Source organism: Callionymus lyra, chromosome 5 (genome assembly GCF_982586985.1).
Source record: "Callionymus lyra chromosome 5, fCalLyr1.hap1.1, whole genome shotgun sequence".
NCBI classification, from domain to species: domain Eukaryota; kingdom Metazoa; phylum Chordata; class Actinopteri; order Syngnathiformes; family Callionymidae; genus Callionymus; species Callionymus lyra.
The window spans coordinates 20115831-20136360 of record NC_141822.1 but is presented as its reverse complement, the minus strand read 5'-3'; the positions used below and the strand labels follow the sequence as shown (position 1 = coordinate 20136360).

Below are 20530 nucleotides of genomic sequence, written 5' to 3'. Positions count from 1 at the left end.
CTCAGCCTGCCCATTCGTCTGTGGTTGGAATCCTGAAGACAGGCTGACAGAGGCTCCAAGCCAGGGGTAGGGAACCTGGTCCAGAAAGAGCCGCAGTGGGTGCAGGTTTTCGTTCCAACCATTCAAGAGGACACATTTATCCAATCAGGTGTCTTAGGAGTGTAATCAGTTGATTGTCAGTCTGGTGTTGCTTGTTCAGCTGAAACCTCATTGGTTAAACTGTACATGCTTGATCGGTTGGAACAAAAACCTGCACCCACTGCGGCTCTTTCTGGACCAGGTTCCCTACCCCTGCTCCAAGCGCTCGGCAGAAAGCCTTCCAAACTTGGGAGATGAATTGGGGGCCACGGTCAGAGACGAGGTCAGTGGGAATCCCGTGGAGGCGGACGACATGCTGCACAAGCAGCCGGGCAGTCTCTGTGGCAGTGGGGAGCTTGGGGAGGGCAATGAATTGAACTGCCTTCGAAAATCTCTCCACCACCGTGAGTATCACAGTGTGGCCCCTAGAGGGAGGAAGACCGGTCACAAAGTCCAGGCCGATGTGAGACCAGGGCCGACCAGGAACGGGAAGGGGACGTAGCAGACCAGCAGGAGCTTGATGAGACGACTTGGCCCGAGCACAAACCGTGCAGGCGAGCACGAATGCCCGAGTGTCAGCGTCCATCGCTGGCCACCAAAAGTACCTCTTCAGGAGGGACAGGGTGCGGACCACGCCAGGGTGACAGGCAAAGCGCGATGTGTGGACCCACACCAGAATTTTGGAGCGAACCGCACTGGGGACGAAGAGACGGTTAGGAGGACCGTTACCCGGATCCGGTTCGGTGACTTGGGCCTCCCGGATGAGGGACTCGATCCCCCAGGTGACGGCAGCGATCCTGAGGCAGGAAGGGGAGAGGATAGTGTCAGGGGAAGCTGGTGCGTCCTCAGGGTTGAACTGACGAGAGAGGGCGTCAGGCTTGACGTTACGGGAACCCGGACGGCAAGTGAGGGTGAAATTAAAACGCCCAAAAAACAGGGACCATCGGGCTTGGCGGGAATTAAGGCGCTTCGCAGCCTGGATGTAGGACAAGTTCGGTCCAAACCACGAACGGTTGTTCAGCCCCCTCAAGCCAATGGCGCCATTCCTCCAACGCCAATTTCACAGCCAACAGCTCTCTGTTACCCACATCATAGTTGCGCTCAGCAGGTGCCAGCCGCCGAGAGAAAAACGCGCAAGGGTAAATCTTCTCGTCAGAGGCAGAGCGCTGGGACAGGACCGCACCCACCCCCGTGTCAGACGCATCGACCTCCACGATGAATTGCCTGGAGGGGTCAGGTTGGATGAGAATGGGGGCAGACGAGAAAAGCCTTTTAAGATCCGAGAAGGCAGTCTCCTGGGTGACCAGGCAAATGGGAGGGCAGGAGAGGTGAGACGAGTGAGAGGGGCTGCAACCCTGCTATAGTTCCGGATGAACCTCCGGTAGAAGTTTGCAAACCCCAGAAACTGCTGCAGTTTCTTGCGGGAATTGGGGATGGGCCAGTCTGTCACAGCACTGACCTTCTCGGGGCAGGTCCTCACTTGTCCGCTCGCTATGATGAACCCAAGGAAGGATACAGAGGTGACACTGAACTCGCACTTCTCGGCCTTTACATAGAGTTTGTTCTCCAACAGCCGCTGAAGAACTTGTCGGACGTGCTGGCAGTGCTCCTCCTGGTTCAGAGAAAAAACAAGTATGTCGTCCAGATAGACAAAAACTGAGCTGTTGAGAAAGTCCCGGAGGACGTCATTTACGAGGTTCTGGAACACAGCAGGGGCATTAGAGAGACCGAAGGGCATGACCAGGTATTCAAATGGCCGAGGGGGGTGTTAAAAGCAGTCTTCCACTCATCCCCTTCACGGATGCGCACCAGGTGGTAGGCATTGCGTAGGTCCAATTTCGAGAAGACTGTAGCGCCCTGCAGTGGCTCGAATGTGGAACTGATGAGGGGCAGGGCATACTTGTTCTTGATCGTAATGTTGTTGAGTCCCCAGAAGTCGATACAAGGACGAAGAGACTTGTCCTTTTTGGAGACGAAAAAGAAGCCAGCACCAACGGGGGAGGAGGAGGGTCTTATGAGGCCAGCTTAAAGAGAATCTTTGATATACTTCTCCATGGCCTCCATCTCAGGCCGGGACAAGTTATACAGGCGACTACTGGGCAAGGGGGCGCCGGGGATGAGATCAATGGGACAGTCATAGGGGCGATGAGGGGGCAGTGTGAGCGAAGGACACTTGCTAAACACCTCCCCTAGGTCATGATAGGCTGGGGGAACCAAGGAGAGGTCGGGGAGTACCTGGGGCGAGGGAACACCTCCCTCTGATGGAGGCAGTGCAGATTGAAGGCAGGTGGAATGACAGAAAGTGCTCCAACCCATCACCTTGCCAGACGACCAGTCGAAATGGGGGTTGTGCCGCTTGAGCCAGGGGTAACCCAGGACCAGAGGGGTAAGAGGAGACTGGATGACGTGAAACTGAAGTTTCTCATGGTGATTACCAGAAACAATTAATTCAAGGGGCTTGGTACGATGAGTAATAAGGGCCAGGTGGCGGCCATCTAAGGCGTTAGCGTTCAGGGGCGAGGGTAATTGTTCGAAAGTAATGCCAACCTGAGATGCGAACTTGGCGTCAATTAAGTTTTCGCCCGCTCCCGAGTCCACCAGGGCGGATACCGGCAAGGGACGTCCGAGGAACAGAAGAGTGGCATCCAGGAGAGAGCGTGAACCGAGAGGAACGGGGACGGAGGGGGGGTGGCTCAGCAGGGCCCCGAGTCTCACTGCTGGGCCTTGTCTTTTGGCAGTGACGAACAGGTGGAGATGAGATGTCCGGGTTGTGCACAGTACAAACACACCCCGGTCTTTAAACGACGGGACCGCTCAGCTTCGGTGAGACGAGTGCGCCCCAGCTGCATGGGTTCCTCTTCGGGCAAGGCACATCTCACGGGGGCAGAGGGGGTAGCTCTCGGGAAGTGTGGGGAATAGGAAGTAGAGAGTGCTGGGGGTACGGAACTCCCTGTCTTCTCCCTACGCCGCTCGCGTAGGCGGTTATCCAGCCGGATGGGAACGGAGATAATTTTGTCCAGAGTCTCAGCCTCCTCCCTAGTAGCCAGCTCATCCTTGATGGACTCACTGAGACCGGAAAGAAAAAGCCCACGTAGTGACTTATCATTCCAGCCGATTTTGCTGCATGGGTCCTGAACTCTATGGAGAACTCAGCTACACTGCGGGAGCCCTGGCGTAAGGAAATAAGGCGTTTGGTGGCATCCCCTCCCTCCACGGGGTGATCAAAAACCTTCCTCATTTCCGCAACAAAAAGATCAAAATTATCCCTGACTGGAGAATCACTGTCCCATACTGCTGATGCCCACGCTAAGCCATTACCCTTAAGTGACCCCATAATGTAAGCTATCTTAGCCTTCTCAGTGGGGTAGGTGAGGGGATGTTGACTGAAAACTAGGGAACACTGGATCAAAAAGGCCCTGCACGTACCCATGTCCCCAGCGTAGCGTTCGGGCGCAGGAATGAGAGGCTCTCGGGCTCGTGGCAGGTGTGTTGGGGAAGTGGGGGCAGGCGGAGGAGTCGTAGGCAGTGGGGGTTCCGGTGTGTGGGGAACCAATGCGTCCAGTTGTGCGGCCATCAGAGTGACTCGGGTAGCGATGTTTTTGAAGGCTTCCATAGCGTCCCGGAGGGCTTGGCTGTGCTCGGCAATCTGAGTGCCTTGAGCTGCGAGAGCTTCGTGGACTTTGGCCATGTCCGCTGGGTCCATCTTGGCCAGATCGTTCTGTTAGGTTTAACGATGCTGAACCCAAGAGCAGACAGAGGCGATGTTCCAGGGAATACAAAAAGGGGTTTATTGAATAGGAGGGGAGCAGGTCGTGGATGAGGAAGCCGGAGGGAGAGCGAGGTCGGCAAGCTGGAGTGAGTGATCCGGGTTACAGCAGGCAGAGGAACAAAAGTTAGGTGAGGTCCAAAAAACAACAAGAGACTAGAGTACGAGAGCGAGGTAGCGAATAAACTGAGCCAGGCACGTATAGTTACCACGGTTGTGCGTAGTACGATCTGGCGCCGACCGCGGGGAATCCAAGGGTTTATGAAGGGGTTTGATTGGGGATCAAGACCGGGTGAGCGTGATTGATGATGAGGACCAGGTGTGAGGTGAGACGACAGGGGGAGTGGCAGACCAGGAGGAGGAAAACACAGCAGACTGCTGTGACCACAACAGGACGACTGGTTGCAATTGAAGGAAAGATGAATGAGGCCAAGTACAGAGATATCCTCGAAGAAAAAGTTCTTAAATGATTGATCTTTTAATAACACAAATAAAAACAACGAATAAGTGGGTTTTCTAAATGTATTATAAAATAAATAATAAAATCCTTTCTTTATTCAACATTATTTCATTATATATATACAATTTCTACCGATGTATATATACAAATATTACTGACTTCTAAGCAAGATAAAACAAACAAATTATTAAAAGATATAATTGTTTTGCTGTGGTAAACCTTTCTACATGATTAGTTATATATTTAGATTAGTTGTAGTTTTTCTCTGACCTCACGAGGGCCACATAAATACAGTCAAAAGGACTTCCTGTTGCCCGAGAACCATGCTTTGCCATTGTCAGGGTATAATCTGACCAAGTCTCTATATTATTTTCCGTTGTTTTGAAAACATCACATCATTTTTTATCCGATGGTGCTACCTACTGACCACTTAACAGCTAGAAGCTTCATTAGCCCATCACTAATATAGGAGCTGGCCCTTAATGAAATTAGTAATATATATGGACGAACGGATGGATCCCTCTGGAGATCCCTTTTGGGAAATGTGGTTTCCAGTTTACAGCAGACAATAGAAGGTACAGCAAGTTTCATAAAAACAAGAACAAGGGCAAGGAACTAAGTAAATAATGAATCATAAAATTCAGAAGAAATAAAGAGGGATAAAGTCTGTGTAAAAGTTTGCTTTGTCAAAAAACTGCTGGTATAAATAAGAAATATCTTCTTCACATTTTCACTCTTAATTTTCTTTTTACTTCAGCTCTTTAGGGCTGACCAGTCTGCAGTACATCAAATATTTGTACACACACATCTGTGGGTTCATTGAGTTCATAGTGTGAGAAAAGGAAACCTTTCTTACACATGTTCGGATGTTTTATTAAGTTTAAGCTGGGCGTGTGACCCAGAGGGCTCTCAACAGCTGACGGCTGATTCCAAGGTCCCAGAATTCTGTATAAAAAGTGATGCTTCTGTCGAGAAGGTATTTCTGAGCGGTTTTAGCATTTCAGTGGAAGCATGAGAAGCCTCCAGGCTCTGGTTGTCGTGGCTGCGAGCCTCGCCGTGGGTGAGTACTCCCGTGGCAGGGGGGTCAATAGAACGACTTTGACAATCCTCTCCTCCTTCAGTCAAGTCCTTGGACTACCACGCTCTGAACCAGTTCAGAGACATGATCGTCTGCGTGAATCCGACCAGCTGGCCCATCCTCGACTACGCTGACTACGGCTGCTACTGTGGACTGGGAGGAACCGGTGAAGCCGTGGATGAGCTGGACAAGTAAAGCCTCTATTATTCAGCAACTCATCGACCAGTCTGATTTTATTCCCGTCCTCAGGTGCTGCCAGGTTCACGACCAGTGTTACAGTGACTCTATGCAGCACGACGAGTGCTGGCCCATCTTTGACAACCCGTACACCGAGTTCTACGCCTACAAATGTGACGAAGAAAACAGCAAGGTCACATGTGATAGAGGTCAGTGCGAAATTATTCAACTTCCTGCCGTATTTAGACGGCAATTGAACATAATTTGAATATTTCTGGCAACTTAAAATCATATCATCAACCACAGATCTTGCTGAATTCTCTGCTTTGCAGATCAAATTCTAAATCTTTACTTAAATATTATTTAGAAAATCTAACAATCAACATCTCATCCACAGCCAACAACAACAACTGTGAGCACTTTATCTGCGAGTGTGACCGCAAAGCTGCCGAGTGCTTTGGCAGAGCGACATGGAATCCAGAGCACGAGCATCTTCCCAGTGACCAGTGTGAATAAACATCACGCACACATCCCAAAACTGAATATAAATAAATTGTATTGTTCCATTTCTTGCTCCTTCATCGGCTAATGATTTTCTTTGCCTTAATTTTTTAGTTATTTGGAATTATAGAATCACAAATTAAAATATATTAAAAGGTTTGGTTGACGTGAGTAAAAAACGTATTTTTCCGCAAAATATTGCTGACAAAAAAAAAAAAAATCTTTTGCTAAACTTATATTAGACAAAAAAGTACTATGAGAGGGCATACCCCTGCCAAGGACCACAATTAAAATGACTTTTTTTTAAATGCCACATGAAATCTAATCAATAAAAGATCTGTGACTTGTGTTGGGTACAAGTGTGACAGTGATATTATTGTATGCTTTGTTCCATTTTCCTTTCTTCTTTGGTCATAGTTTTGAGCATCAATATAACTTATTGTGGTCCCTGCAACTCCTTAATGTACAATTATTGAATGAAAGTATTAAAAAACAAACAAATAATAATAATAATAAAACGTGAATTACCTATAACTTTTTAGTTATAGGTAATTAACTTTTAGTTATAGGTAATTAACTTTTAGTTATAGCTAATTAATGAAAGGGTCTCCAACCGTTTTTCCATGAGAATAAAAAAAAAGAAAACCAAAATAGCATGACCGAAAAAAAATAAACTTATTGTAAACACATAACAATTACATCTCACAATAAAGCTGAATCAGCGAAATCCCTGGGCTGGTTGCTCTGAAACATGATGGCCTCATATAGATTTGTTGTTTTACTAATAATATACTGTACATTTTTAAAGGTTTATTTTTTGAGTACGCTTGACCAAAATGAAGGGTTTTGAGTCACAGGCTAATGTTGTTTTTATTCTAAATAATCACCTTTTGGACAGTAATAACTTGAAAAATGAATATTCTTAAGGCTTATGGTTCAATAGTCTATATAAAAAGTGGGTATGGAAAGTAATCAGACCCCTTTTGATTTTTCACTCTTTGTTTCATTGCAGCCATTCGCTAAAATCATTTAAGTTCATTTTTCTTCCTCATTAATGTACACTCCCATCTTGACATAAAATATAGAAATATTTTTATTCATAAGTATTCAGACCCTTTGCTGTGACACTCATATGTAACTCACTCATCATGAGGTCGAATGCCTGAAAGAGATCAGGGACAGAATTGTGGCACAGATCTGGCCAAGGTAACAGAAGAATTCATGCAGCACTCAATGTTCCTAAGAGCACAGTGGCCTCCATAATCCTCAAATGGAAAAAGTTTGGGACGACCAGAACTCTTCTTAGACCTGGCCGTCCAGCCAAACTGAGCCATCATGGGAGAAGAGCCTTGGTAAAGAAAAACACAAAGATCACTGTGGCTGAGCTCCAGAGATTCAGTGGAGAGATGGAAGAAAGTTCCTGAAAGTCAACTATCACTAGAGCCCTCCAGCAATCGGGGCTTTATAGCAGAGCCTCTCCTCAGTGTATGACATATGAAAGCCTGCATAGAGTTTGTCAAAAAACACGTGGAGGACTCCCAGACTATGAGAAATAAGATTCTCTGGTCCGATGAGACCGAGATTGGACTCTTTGGCCTCAATTCTAAGAGGTATGTGTGGAGAAAAACCAAGCACTGCTCATCACCTGCTCAATACTATCCCAGCAGTGAAGCATGGTGGTGGCAACATCATGCTATGGGGGTGTTTTTCAGCTGCAGGGACGAGGACGACTGGTTGCAATTGAAGGAAAGATGAATGAGGCCAGAGATATCCTGGAAGAAAACCTTTTCCAGAGTGCTCAGGAGCCTTGACCTAAACCCAATCCAGCATCTCTGGAGAGATCTGAAAATGGCTGTTCATCAACGTTCAGCATCGAACCTAACAGAACTGGACAGGTTCTGCAAGAAAGAATGGCAGAAAACCCCCAAATACAGGTTTGGAAAAACGTATTCCCAAGAAGACTCGTAGCTGTACCAGCTCAAAAAGATGCTTCTACTCAAAACTGAGTAAGGGGTCTTAATACTTATGACCATGTGATATTCTTTATTACATTTTCAAACATTTCAGTTTTTTTCTGTCAAGATGGTGGAGTGTACATTGATGAGTAAAAAAATGAACTTGAATGAATCATGAAACAAAGAGTGAAAAATCAAAAGGGGTTTGATTACTTTCCATACCCACTGTACATATAGATAGTTAATTAATTCATGATTAAAAAAATGGGGGGCACGTCTTCCGCTTCCGGGGGATTTCTCGTCGTTAGAGGAAAGCGTTAGAACATCACAACAGTTTAGTGTGGATTTGCCGTCATGTCACTCATATCCGCGCGTCACTGCAGCTGCGAAACAAATCCGTCTGTGGGCTGTTGTTCAGGCGAGAGCACCAGCATCTGGTGACCAGCGGCTGGATGGCAGCCAGATGTGATCACTCCGGGGGGCACGGGGATGATGAACGACCCCAAAAAAACTGAGAAGAAAGGAAATAAAAGAAGGACTATTCGGATTATTCATGGTGTAAACAACAATAATAATGATGATGGAGACGATAGGAATAATAATTAAAAAATTACAAAAACAACAACGACACATATAATTCGTTAAACACGTTAGAACAAGCATGTCACGTTTCGAGTCGGTAGCAAACACGTACACAAACATGTGCGCTCACCGCACGTTCGGTAAAAACATCCTGTACTTTCTCAATGACGTTACTGCACTTGGACGTCTGACAGAGACGTGCAGCAAAGGTAGAAACCGTCTTGACAGAAGATGAAAAGCGAGTTACCGGTCCAACTATAACAACAGTAACAAAAGCGCCGCACACACGATCTTCTCACGACCACACCCTGGCATGTGAACACAAGCCTGAGAAGAATGCAGTTGTGACGCTGCTGCCATGACGACCTCCTGTTTTTCCAAAGCGAATGAGATGTTGATGGCTTTGTTCCGGGTCACGATGTTCCCAACACTCTCACCCTCCCTTGTTTCTTTTAGCAACATGTCGCTGCTTTTGAAAAAAACAAACCAGATGTTCACTAGGTGTGAGACTTTGTTCAAAGTCGAACTGGGTCAAACATCTATTGACCTAATGCTTTGAAGAGATATAGAATTTACTTTTAATTTTTATCATTATTGAATTATAAGAGCTTTACAAACAATATTGGTGAATTTAGTATCACTTTTTAAATGTATTTCTATCAATCTGTCTCACTTAAAATTAGCTTTCTGTCTGTCCATTCGTTTTTTATTTATCTGTCTGTCTCACTGTCCATCGGTTCAATTATCCATCTGTCTGTCCATCTATTGATCTGTGTGTCTGACCATCCATCTGTTAATCTGTCCATCCTTGCATTCATCGATCTATCTGTCTGGTCATCCGTGTCATCATCGGTCTGTCCATTCGTCCGGTTATCTGTCTGTGTGTCCATTTACCTGTTTATCTGCCTGTCAAATCCATGAATCTTTCTGTCTGTCATCCATCTGTTTATCGGTCTGTCTGTTTTCGTAATCTGTATGTTTATCTATCTGTCTGTCTCTCTCTGTCCATATTTTTTTGATGACCTGTCCGTCCATTCATTTGTTCATTTGTCCTTCCATCCATTTATCTATCTCTCTGTGTGGTCTTCCGTCTGTTTCTTTTTCTGTCTGTCTCTCTGTTGGTTTGTCTCTTTATCAGTCTCTCCATCCTTCATCTATCTGTCCCACGGTCCGTTTATCAGTCTTTCCAGTTGTTCCTCTGTCTGTTTATCTATCTGTCAGCTTATTAATCTGTCTGTCTGTCCATTCATTATCTCTCTGCCCATCCTTTTTATCTACCTTTCTGGCTGTCTGTCAGTCTATGAGTTTACAGTTCTGTCTGTCCGTCCAAACGTTTATTTATTTAAATAAATGTTGCCGTTGTCTTTCAATCTATTTATCTTCTCATCTTCTCATATTAACAATTCACTATAGTACCGGTAGGTTAATTATTTAACTTTTAAGTTTAGCCTCATATTACCGCAGTTTTTAAATAATATTTTCTATATTTTTATTATTTTCATTCTCACTGAAGGGTTCTCACCATAAGTTTAATGTCAACACAGGACTCTGGCCTCCATCTACAAATAACGTAAAGACATTGGTTGTAGCATTCTTTTACATATTGGTCATACTTTTATGACTCTTTTCTTCATTATTATACAACTAGTTAAAGTGTCATCAAGCAGAATTGCATCATTTGTGGACTATTAGTCATGCTTGTAACTCTTAACCTATAAGAATACTTGCTTCATTTTTCTGCAGCATTGTTATTGCCACATGAAGGATGATTTGTTTCCTATCATCAGCAGAGGCAGCATTTTTTAAATGAGAACGTGGCTGTATTGATGAGTCTTCCACAGATGGATGGTTCTGTTTTAGCAGGGACGCAGTACATTAAAATCTCATAAATACCTATTTAATTTCACAGATTATTCACATCTTTGAACTGAAACAACTCTTCATGAGACCGATGAAGTGAAGAAAAATATTTATTTACACATAAACAATATATTAAACTATTTGAAGACCCAATCAGGTGGCTCAGATGGTGTATTTGGCAGCATAAAGTCCTTCAAGTCTACTCGAAAAACGAGGAAGATACAGCATGTCGGCGGAAACGTGGGGTTGCCACGACGGAGTCTGCTTTGCAAGCATTGAAAATTGATAGTCGCTTGGTGCAATACTGTCCACGTGCACGCCGTAGTTTTGGCCTCTGTTGTCGTCCCAGTGGACTATGGGCGCGTCAGGTCCCGGCTTGTAGGACACGCGAAACTCAATCTTCTCGCCGGGATCCACGTCCTGGGGCAGGCTCACGTCGAACGTGAAAACATCCGACCCGGTTGCGCCGCATCGCTCGTGATACAGGAACGCGCACGGTATGTCGTGATGGCTCCTCCAGGAGTCAAATGTCACCTGGAGGTTGACGATCTTCTCGGGGCTCGTGTGGGACACCCGGACTCGGCCGCTCAGCAGGTGCTCGGAGAGGCTGCAGCTCTCCAACTGCACGTTGGTTTCTCTCAGGCGAGCCAGGAAGCTGCTAATGTCCGCCGCCGGCTCAGAAAAACCCAGTCGCAGCTTGTATTTCCGCTGAGTGCTCGCCACCTCGGTCGTGCGTGGGAGTCGGAACATTGACGGCTGCTGGAGAAGTGTGGACACGGGGCCGTGAGTGTCCGGGATGAAGAGGCGAACCGCAGTGAGAGCCAGACCTCTGGTGTCGGCGAAAACCACCCGCTTCTTGTTCAGACCGGTGTTGTCGCGACGGAAACAGCTCCTGGGCGAGGAAGGGCGTTGGTGGTGACTCTGAGCGCCTGTGCTCAGAAGGCGGTCCATCGGCTGATAATGGCGCACTGACGCTTTCGGGGGAGCTCTGGAGGTCAAGCGGGGAACCGGTCGCCGGCGGCTCAGGCTCATGGCGAAGTCAACAGTGGCCGCCGCAGACGGGGGGCAGCTGCTCAGAGCTTGAAGGACTCTGGAAATAAAAGATAGATTTGTGAGTTTACTCAACAATATTGTATCAAACTTTGATAGTAAGTCATGAAATTACCTTGTACAGCTCATCTTTACAGATTCTTTAATCTCAGTAACACCTAAAGGCGAACAAGAAGAAAGACACAGTCAGAACAAAACTTCAATGGATCAGGTCTGATAATAAAAGTTGCTTAAATACTCACACTTTCAGAAGCTCTTTGCACCTCTTTCCGCAAGGATGAGGTTTCAGTGCCGTCTCTCTGCTGATACTGGAGATAATGTCTGAGTGAGTTTAGAAAAGAAGGCTGTACTTATAAGTCACTCATTGCAGGAGTCGAGCCAATAATGTGGGAAGTTCACTCCCCAAGTCCTGCCCATCGAAGGAGTGCACGTGTGAACGGTTTCAGACTGAGCCAGGTTTTAGAGCAAATGGTTGTTTTGGACTGAATTGATGATGCTGTAAATCAAGAAAAACACTTTTTTTTTTTTTTTGATAACAGATTTTTTCTACTTAAGATGGAATAGTTTTTTGAGAAAAGTAATACTTAAAATATACAAAATGGCCCAGTTTTGGTCTGTGTTTATTATTTGTAAATATCCATTTATTTTTTGTAATGCTACAAAAAGTTCATCAAAAGAATACACAACCATCTATAGATCAAATTTTGATAAATAACTTCATAAAACAGCTTAAAAGATGGTCTATAAAATGTCCTCCACAATTGACATGTTAAGGCCTCTTAGCCTGTGGCCCAGACCCCAAGAAAAATACTTATTTTACTTCTAGAGATCTGCTTCAAATGTTCACAAACTATAATATAATTTGACTTTTTGCAAGCTGGTGATACTTACTTTTGAATTGAAAAAAACTAACACAACAATAATACTTTTATTATATGCTATTTACTTTTAAAGCTAAAACAACAACAAAGAATAGCTTTAGGTATCCAGGCAAATGACCTTTAAACAGCGATATTACTTCTAAATCCAACCCTAGAATTTAAATCCCTACAACAGGGGTCCTCTGGATACACTGGCTGGGGGGTCAACTTGATGTTAGTCCATATCAATACTGGGGCGCTTAGTAAGGGTTATATCGTATGTCTTTTTCTGCACACCATTGATCCAAATTTAGTGTAGTGTACTTTAAAAAATAGGAATTATGTATCAGGCTAACTTTATAATCAAAGCTATAACATTGTAAAAAGATGGAGACCTTCGCTCGGGCCGGCTCGCAAATTGGTTTGAGACACCTGCACTTCTTCATCTGACCCACGTAACCTCATTCACAATCTGTCACTCTGTCTGGAAATCTGTCCCATATTTTAAACGTCTGGTATTTAACCTTATGTCATCTAAACCCTTCCATCAACTATGAAACACACGAAAAATATGATAACAAATCCCAAAACAAAAGACGGATGATATAATCGGATTAAAGGGATTATTCACATTTATCACGACGGCTGAGCCCAGCTATTTTGTAGTCCGGTTCGTGCGAGGACAGGCTTGGGAGTTGCCTCCACTCTCTTCACAGAGAGAACATTTGCACGTCTGGTGAGTGGGAAACAGGTTCCGACTCATCTGGGTGACATACATCCAAGTCCTAGGACATCCTTTTACGGTCTCAGGATTCAAAAACACGATTGGCTAATCCTCGGTAACCATGAAAATTAGGTCACTCAGTGAGTAAGGTCTCTGACATACCCGGGATATCAGACATTATATCAGTCGCTCGGTTTATTGCAGCATTTGTCAGCCGTGAGCTGGAACATATTTTACGGGGCTTCAGATTGTGTCACGATACATTTTATATGCATTTTGTAATCCAGGTGGAATGTCTGGAGGTATATGAAAGGGAGAGGGTGTTCAAACATTTGTCACTGAAGTCAGTTTCTTTAGAGAAACTAAAATCTGAAACTAATCCGAAAACTTTTTAACAGTCTTGGAGTATTTTTTGTGGTGACATTAAAGAATAAACTAATGAAATAATATGAATTAAATGAGATGAATCTGTGTGTTTTTAAGTTATAGTGTGGAAAGAAAAGACAGCATCACAAGTCAGTTGTGAATAGCTTCGAGCGTTAGAGAATATCTCGTGTGCCTAACTGTCGGCGGTGCCAGTACACGTGCTGTTTACAAACGCGTGGCGACAACTCTGCCAAATTGGCTTCTTGGGTTCTCGCTCACATGTTTGAAGTTTGCAAAGGCCTTTTGTTTTTCTCTGGCAACTTGCTGGAGCACATGCAGGAAGTAAGCAATGGATTCACGTGAAATAAAATTGAGTGAGCCAGGTACAACCTGATAAGGTAAAGCAGGAAGAAAAATATGACTTCACCAAATGAGCAACAAATGACTCCGTCCAACCTTATCTTGATTAGAAGTCTCAAATATCTTTTCTTTTTTAAATTATGTTGACGTTTGAGCTACAACATAAACTTATAAAAAAGTTTTGGGAATTTATTTATATATAATCTATATTCATTTTTCACAGATTATGTTAAACTACACTTGGGGACTGAAGCTTTAATCTAAAACAAACAAAATGTAACTCTTCTTTTGGGCAAAAAAAACACCCAAATAATATACTTGCATTATATCATGATTCATCCACTTAGAAAAGCATACAGGATACATTCAATTAAATATCATGAGGGTTAAGATTTTGTGAAATTTGGTCAGTTTATATAATCGAGCCTTTTTCATTTTTATATTATATTTTTTTGACTAAACTAAACTAAACAAGTTTATTTTTCTTTCAATTCCGAAATTACCTTTTTAATTTAAAAGGCAATATATATAGATATAGATATCTATCTATATCTATATATAGCTATATATATAGCTATATATATATATAGCTATATATATATATTATCAAATAAAATGTATTTTCATTGATTAACACAGTATGAAAGATTTATATTTTGTGTTAGCAGTACCATTTCACAGGAAGAAGGTTGCAGGCTTGCAGCCTTACACGTAGCACTCTGGTTTCCTCCCGCAGTCCAAAAACTGTACAGAGGTAAATTCACAAGTTGGTAGGTATTTGTGAGTGGTTTGTCTTACAGGCTGCTTAGGGTATCTTTTGCCATATAACGCAAATAAACAGTAGAAAACTTATGATTTAATATTTGGTAAAACATTTTTTAAATATTGTTGATTTATTGAAGGTCTTACTTATGCATTGTACGTTCCAGAGAGTGTCTATATTCATGAAAAACAATGATAAAAAACGTTGTATTTATACACAAAATTACATTGAAACCAGAATCAAATATTTACAATAATAAGTAAGTAAGTAATTTGTATTCATATAGCACTTTTCCAGACCACGGTCACAAAGCGCTTAAACAATCAAAACAAAATTCAATAGAGTATATACTTTAAAGGTCAAGATAACATTGAGAACAACACAGGAGTCCCAGAAAATCAAGGAAAAGCCTGCACGAATAAAAACGTCTTAAGATGTTTCTTGAAAGAGTTGTAGAGTAGACTCCATCAAACAGAGAGAGAGAGGAAGATCGTTCCAAAGCTTAGGAGCAATCGCCTGGATTTCTCTCCTCTGGTCCTGAACCGTGAGCGAGGAACCATCAGTAGATTCTGATCCACAGACCTCAGAGCCCGAGCTGGGGTGTAAGGCTGGATCAGATCAGTGATGTAAGGAGGAGCCTGACCATGAATAGCTCTGAAAGTAAGAACCAGAATTTTAAAGTTGATCCTGAAAGAAACTGGAAGCCAGTGAAGAGTTTTAAGGATCGGAGAAATGTGAGTTCTTCTACTTGAGCGGGTTAGAATTCTCGCTGCAGAGTTCTGAATCAACTGCAGGCGAGACAACTCCTTCTTGTTAAGACATGAAAACAAACTGTCGCAATAGTCCAGGCGAGAAGAAACAAACGCATGGATTACAAGCTCCAGTTCATGTTGTGAGAACATTTTCCTAAATTTAGAGATTTTTCTCAGTTGAAGGAAACAGTTTCTGCTCAGTTTTCTGCAATGTTGTACTAGAGACATTTATTTATCAAAAACAACACCCAGGTTTCTCAGGCTCAGTTTGACAGACTGACCTAAGTCACCCAAGTACTGACTCAACCCTGGAACCTAATCATCAGGAGCAATCACCAGAGTTTCAGTTTTGTCCACATTTAGCTGCAAAGTGTTTTCACTGAGCCATTGTTTGATTTCTAGCAAACCTGCAGGCCCTGTTTTCATATTATTTTCATTACTAGTCCGTCTTTCTCGGCTACTCTAATGTAACAATTGTGTTTAATAATAACACTTTAATAACAGCTTTGCTATTTTTAAATGTATTTATGCATTTGTTTTAGAGCTCATGACCCACACTTATTTATTTATCTTATATTAAACTTTTCCGAGCTCGAGACCTCATACCCAAATCTCACACCGAAGTAACATTCTATGTATGGTCATGTTTTTTGCCAGTGAGACTAAAACCAATCAGACTGGCTTCCACAGGTGGCAAATGTTTCACAAATGAGCTCACCTAGACTCACCCAGAGTCGCTCATGAATCATAGTCTCTTGCGTCTGAAGGTAAAGGTGTGTGTGTCTCTGTCTGCATCAAACAAGTTAATGTGTCAATGGCTGGGTGCAATTTTTTTTTTGTCTGGGAAAGTGTTTAAAATATCCCAAACACAACAGATCCACTGTATAAATCATTTAACTCTCGATACTATTCATCGCCATTAGCATTGGAAGATGCATTTTCTGTCGAGATCAGCTGGTGCTTACACATCAGGGAGCTTCAGAGCCTCACAGAGAGTAATTTCATTAAATTAGGCCTCCATTAAAATTCTTTGAAGGATGTTTAAAGAAGCATTGGCTCAGGAGCAAGTGAGGAAAAGAGCTCAGAACTTGAAAAATGTTGCAAAAATATCCTCAGTGTAATCAAGATTCGGTGAGACAACATACTTTTTCACAAGCAACCACTGCATAGTCAGAAACCTGCAGGCCCAGTTCTCATATTATTGTCATTACTGGTCCGTCTTTTTCGGCCACTCTTATGTAACAATTGTGTGTAATCAAGTACATTAATAGTTCCTACAAGCTTCGACATGTATTCGCATATGTACGGGTGTGATGGTTGTCATAATAGCTCCTGGGTGTTTCTGCTGGGTAATGAACCAGCATTGTTTCTGTTGCATAAAGAATGCCACCCAGAGGAATTAAAAGATTAGATTACACAACATTGTGTAGCTGTTAGACGAAAACTATGACGCCATGTAATACTAAAATGAAGACATTTTTTACAAGTTAGGCAAATATATTTAAGTCTTTCTAGGTTTGGTCTGACAAGCATTGAGTAAGTGATACGTTGGTGAAGCTTCTTGAAACAGGGTCATTATTTTTAGAGTCCACAAGATGGCACTCTCTGCTTTACAATTCATTACTTTGAACAGCTATTTTATTACGAGCATTTTTTAAACTTAGGGCACCATGAAGCTTCATCTATACTTTGAATATCACCAACTTTAATTGGATGATTCGATGCAGTGAAAACAAGCAGTGGCCAAATGTAAAGTGACAGTGATCTCGTTCAAAACTTCCAAATAAAAGCTCTTTAGTCTTCGACCATAAAGAGAAGAAAAAACATTTTCAGTGTTTAGAAATGAGTAGTAGTTCTAGAAATGAAGCTTCGTGAAGCAGTGTCATTATTTTCAGAGTCAACTAGAGGGCGGTCTCTGCACCATTTCCTTTTTTTTGTAACAGCAAAAAACCACATCATGTTCAAACTGATGGCGCCACCGTCTGACCTCTAAAAACAATGGGAATATATAGTAATTAAATTATGATTTAATATTTTATATTCTCTGGTCAAATAAAATAGATTATAACAAAGACAGGGGCCGCATATAAACCAGTTTAAGGGCCACAAATAGCCACCTTACTGTGAGCGACGCAGCTTCATCATCACATCATCTTTGTAGGTGAATTCGTAAAGGGAAACAAAAATTTTAAATCTCAGAAGACTCCTAAAATGTAATGTAATAAAACAGCTAAAAGCCATTTAGAAATCCGCATTGTCTCGGTCAATGTGTAAGTCATTTGGAAAAAGAAGTATATATTTTAAATATACAGTATATATTATTATTTACTCGAAGGTTCAAAGCAAAACCTTCGTGAAAAATGCATAAAGATAATCACATCTTCAAAGACTTTCTGCCAGCAGCTATTAGGCTTCACTCCTAAATGAAGCGATGAAGGAGCTGGTGTGAGCTTACCCGGTTAGAAAAGCAAATTGCTGAGTGCGATCCCCCATTACCACCCACCGGGGGGTTTGTGCCCCACTGGACCTCCGTCATCACTGTGCAGCGGAAACAGCCATGAAGAGCAGGGGAGGGTTGCCCCCTGGCAGGTGGAGGCGGTTCCGGGATGTAAGAGTCATAAAACAAGCTGAAAGGGAAATGGCTTTGAAATTCTCATCTTGAGATGTCTGTGTGGCAAAGGTGTTGAACACCTGCTATTTTCGTCTCTTTGTTCTTCCTGCATAGAGAGAAACAGTCTCAGCGAAGGATTCGGTATCAAGTTGTTCACGTGTTCTGGTTTAAAATGTCCCACTTTTAGATGCAGAAAGAGCTATTCAGGGAGATTACTGCAGTGAAATAGATAGCATGTCTATCGGAAATACAATATTATAAAAAGTCAGTGCCGGGCAGTTACGTTTCCCCAGGCGCCATATTTTATACATTGACTGTTGTGAGGGATGGTCCCTCAAGAAAAAGCAGTGAAACGCCTGAAGTTACAGAAACAAATCCAATAAAATTATGCTAAATGGTCAAAATTAATTAACTTTTATTTTCTTGTATTTAATATTAGCTTCATTTTGTTATTATAATCTTATGTAAAAGAACACAAATCAAAAACAAAAGCCCTATAGTCATATCTAGAGTTAAACTATTAATAAATAATACTCAAATAACATTATGTTTTCAAGAAACAACATTTCTACGTGATCTGTCTGATGGGTTTTTCTTTGATGGACACAATCTCTTTCCTACTTCCTGCTTTGCCTGTTGCCTCATCTGATGTGGTCACAGGTGCATTCTTACAGGGTTTGGCAGAGACACACGGCGATCATACAATCAACCGAGCCCTATTAAAATGCTGGTTTTTCTGCACACCATCGTCAGGTCATTTGCGGTCACACCCTCTTTGCTGTTCCTGTTTGCTGCAACTCCCTAGTTCCTTTGACCTTTGTACTCCTATATGATTTCTATTTTATTTTCCTTTTTTCAGTTAGTGTTTTATTTGACTTTGTCTTTGTTTCCTCATTAGTGGAGTGTGGAACTTACTTCCTTGTTTTCCTTTTTGTTTCATTGGATTTATTTTTGAGATAAAGGAATGCTTTGTTGTACTGTTTATTGTTGTTAATTTAATTAAATTATCACTTGTGTAGCTTTCACATCACTCCGGTGTATCTTCAGTCTTCCGAGTGTCACATCGTGGTGAGGTCACTTGCCCCTCCCTCACCTGTCTGTCATCCCTGATGACCTATTGCTTCCACCTGTTCCCTATGTCTTGCGCCAGAGTGTTTCAACTTGATGATTCACCGCAGCTTGCATTCATGTCAAAGCCACAGCATTGCTCGATCACGTAAGCCTGTTTGTTCCTCGCAAAAAGTGTTTTTCTTTTGACAATTCCTTAGCCGTTAGTTTTCCTCCTCAGGAGTGATTTACATTTTTGTTAAGATCACATATTTCACCATAGCGCGTCGGTTTTTTTCAGGAGTTTTTGTTTTTCTTAGTTTTTCTGTTAAGTCAGGTTTTCCTCCAGCCTGAGAGCAGTTTGTTTAATGTTTGTAGCCTTTGAGTTTTTCTCCCTTGGAGTGATTTTCAGTTGTTTTTTTGAGACGAATAAAGCCTGCCTTACTGTCCTCCTCTGCACCTGAGTCCTGTTTTAAGTCCCAGACTGACACTGTGTTTAGTTTATGTCGCATCAAGACGAACGTGTTGCATTATCTAAGGCACCTCATCATAAAACACAGCCTTTGCTGAAAATGGATGTTAAAGGGCAAAGTGTCACAAAGTGACGCAAAGTTCAGCCTGATAAAAACATTATTTATGGGTGGGTCAGTCTAAAATGTATCCAGCCTCAGTTGAATATTAGTGCCATGGAGTGTCACGACCAAGACTGAGTCAAGGAATAAGTTATATCAAGACCTCATGCACTTTAACCACAACCACATTGTTCTAGTAGAAGAACTCCCATTTCCCTGATCCTTAAATCTCTTCACTGGCTGCCAGTTTCTTTCAGGATGAATTTTAAAATTCTGGTTCTTACTTTCAGGGCTATTCATGGCCAGGCTCCTCTTTACACCTGTGTACACCTTTGAGGTGTGTGGATCAGAATCTACTGATGGTTCCTGGTTCAGGACCAGAGGAGAAAAATCCTTCCAGGCTGACTAAGAAACATCGCAAGTCATTTTTATTTATGCAGGCTTTTCCTTGATTTTCTGAGACTCCTGTGTTGTTCTCTGTGTTATCTTGATCTTAAGTATATATTTTATTGAGTTTTGTTTTGATTGTTTAAGCGCTTTGTGACCCTGAACTGGAAAAGCACTCTACAAATTTAATTTACTTACATTGTTGTTTGTAATGACTTTAATAGGACAGTGGGTGACAGTAGTTTTCACTCACTTACTCGAACAAAACAAAGCATGCAAGAACATGAAAGTGTTGTTCTGCTATATAGATAATGATTATTACCTACAGATGGTAATCTATAACACCACCACAATTTATTAGCTTTTTTCTTAATATATATATACTTCTGAAAGTTTAACCAAAAGCCTTTAAATCAATCCCGAACTTCCAGGAGATTTAATTCAAAATAATCAAGAATTATTTGCAATGTCATGACAGAGTAATATAGTATACATTATAATCGAATTCAACCATTTTTACTTTGTTGTCTCATCAAATAACTAAATACAAAGCAGCTTGACAGATGCTTCAAATGATATTG

At 42.3% G+C, this 20530-nt stretch overlaps 2 protein-coding genes and 1 long non-coding RNA gene across 3 annotated transcripts in view; 2 read left to right on the top strand and 1 right to left on the bottom strand.

Moving 5' to 3' along the window:
* LOC148079696 (uncharacterized) overlaps positions 1-20530 on the top strand; it is a 251374-nt gene that overhangs the window by 103974 nt on the left and 126870 nt on the right. The gene's annotated exons all lie outside the window — the stretch shown is intronic.
* Positions 5303-6125, top strand: LOC148079698 (phospholipase A2, minor isoenzyme-like). Its single transcript, XM_087792527.1, has 4 exons — positions 5303-5364; positions 5426-5573; positions 5632-5768; positions 5957-6125. Exons 1-4 carry the CDS (start codon positions 5316-5318, stop codon positions 6073-6075), a joined length of 453 nt encoding a protein of 150 aa, XP_087648653.1. The 5' UTR covers positions 5303-5315; the 3' UTR covers positions 6076-6125.
* ppp1r3c2a (protein phosphatase 1 regulatory subunit 3C2, duplicate a) lies at positions 10550-11826 on the bottom strand. Its single transcript, XM_087792526.1, has 3 exons — positions 11750-11826; positions 11623-11665; positions 10550-11547 (listed from the first exon to the last, which is right to left on the bottom strand). Exons 2-3 carry the CDS (start codon positions 11634-11636, stop codon positions 10620-10622), a joined length of 942 nt encoding a protein of 313 aa, XP_087648652.1. The 5' UTR covers positions 11637-11665; positions 11750-11826; the 3' UTR covers positions 10550-10619.

Coding starts and splice junctions, on each gene's coding strand:
- LOC148079698 (XM_087792527.1), top strand. CDS start 5,316: ATGAGAAGCCTCCAGGCTCTGGTTGTCGTGGCTGCGAGCCTCGCCGTG. Junction 5,365..5,425: donor GGCTGCGAGCCTCGCCGTGG/GTGAGTACTCCC, acceptor CTCCTCCTTCAG/TCAAGTCCTTGGACTACCAC. Junction 5,574..5,631: donor GCCGTGGATGAGCTGGACAA/GTAAAGCCTCTA, acceptor TCCCGTCCTCAG/GTGCTGCCAGGTTCACGACC.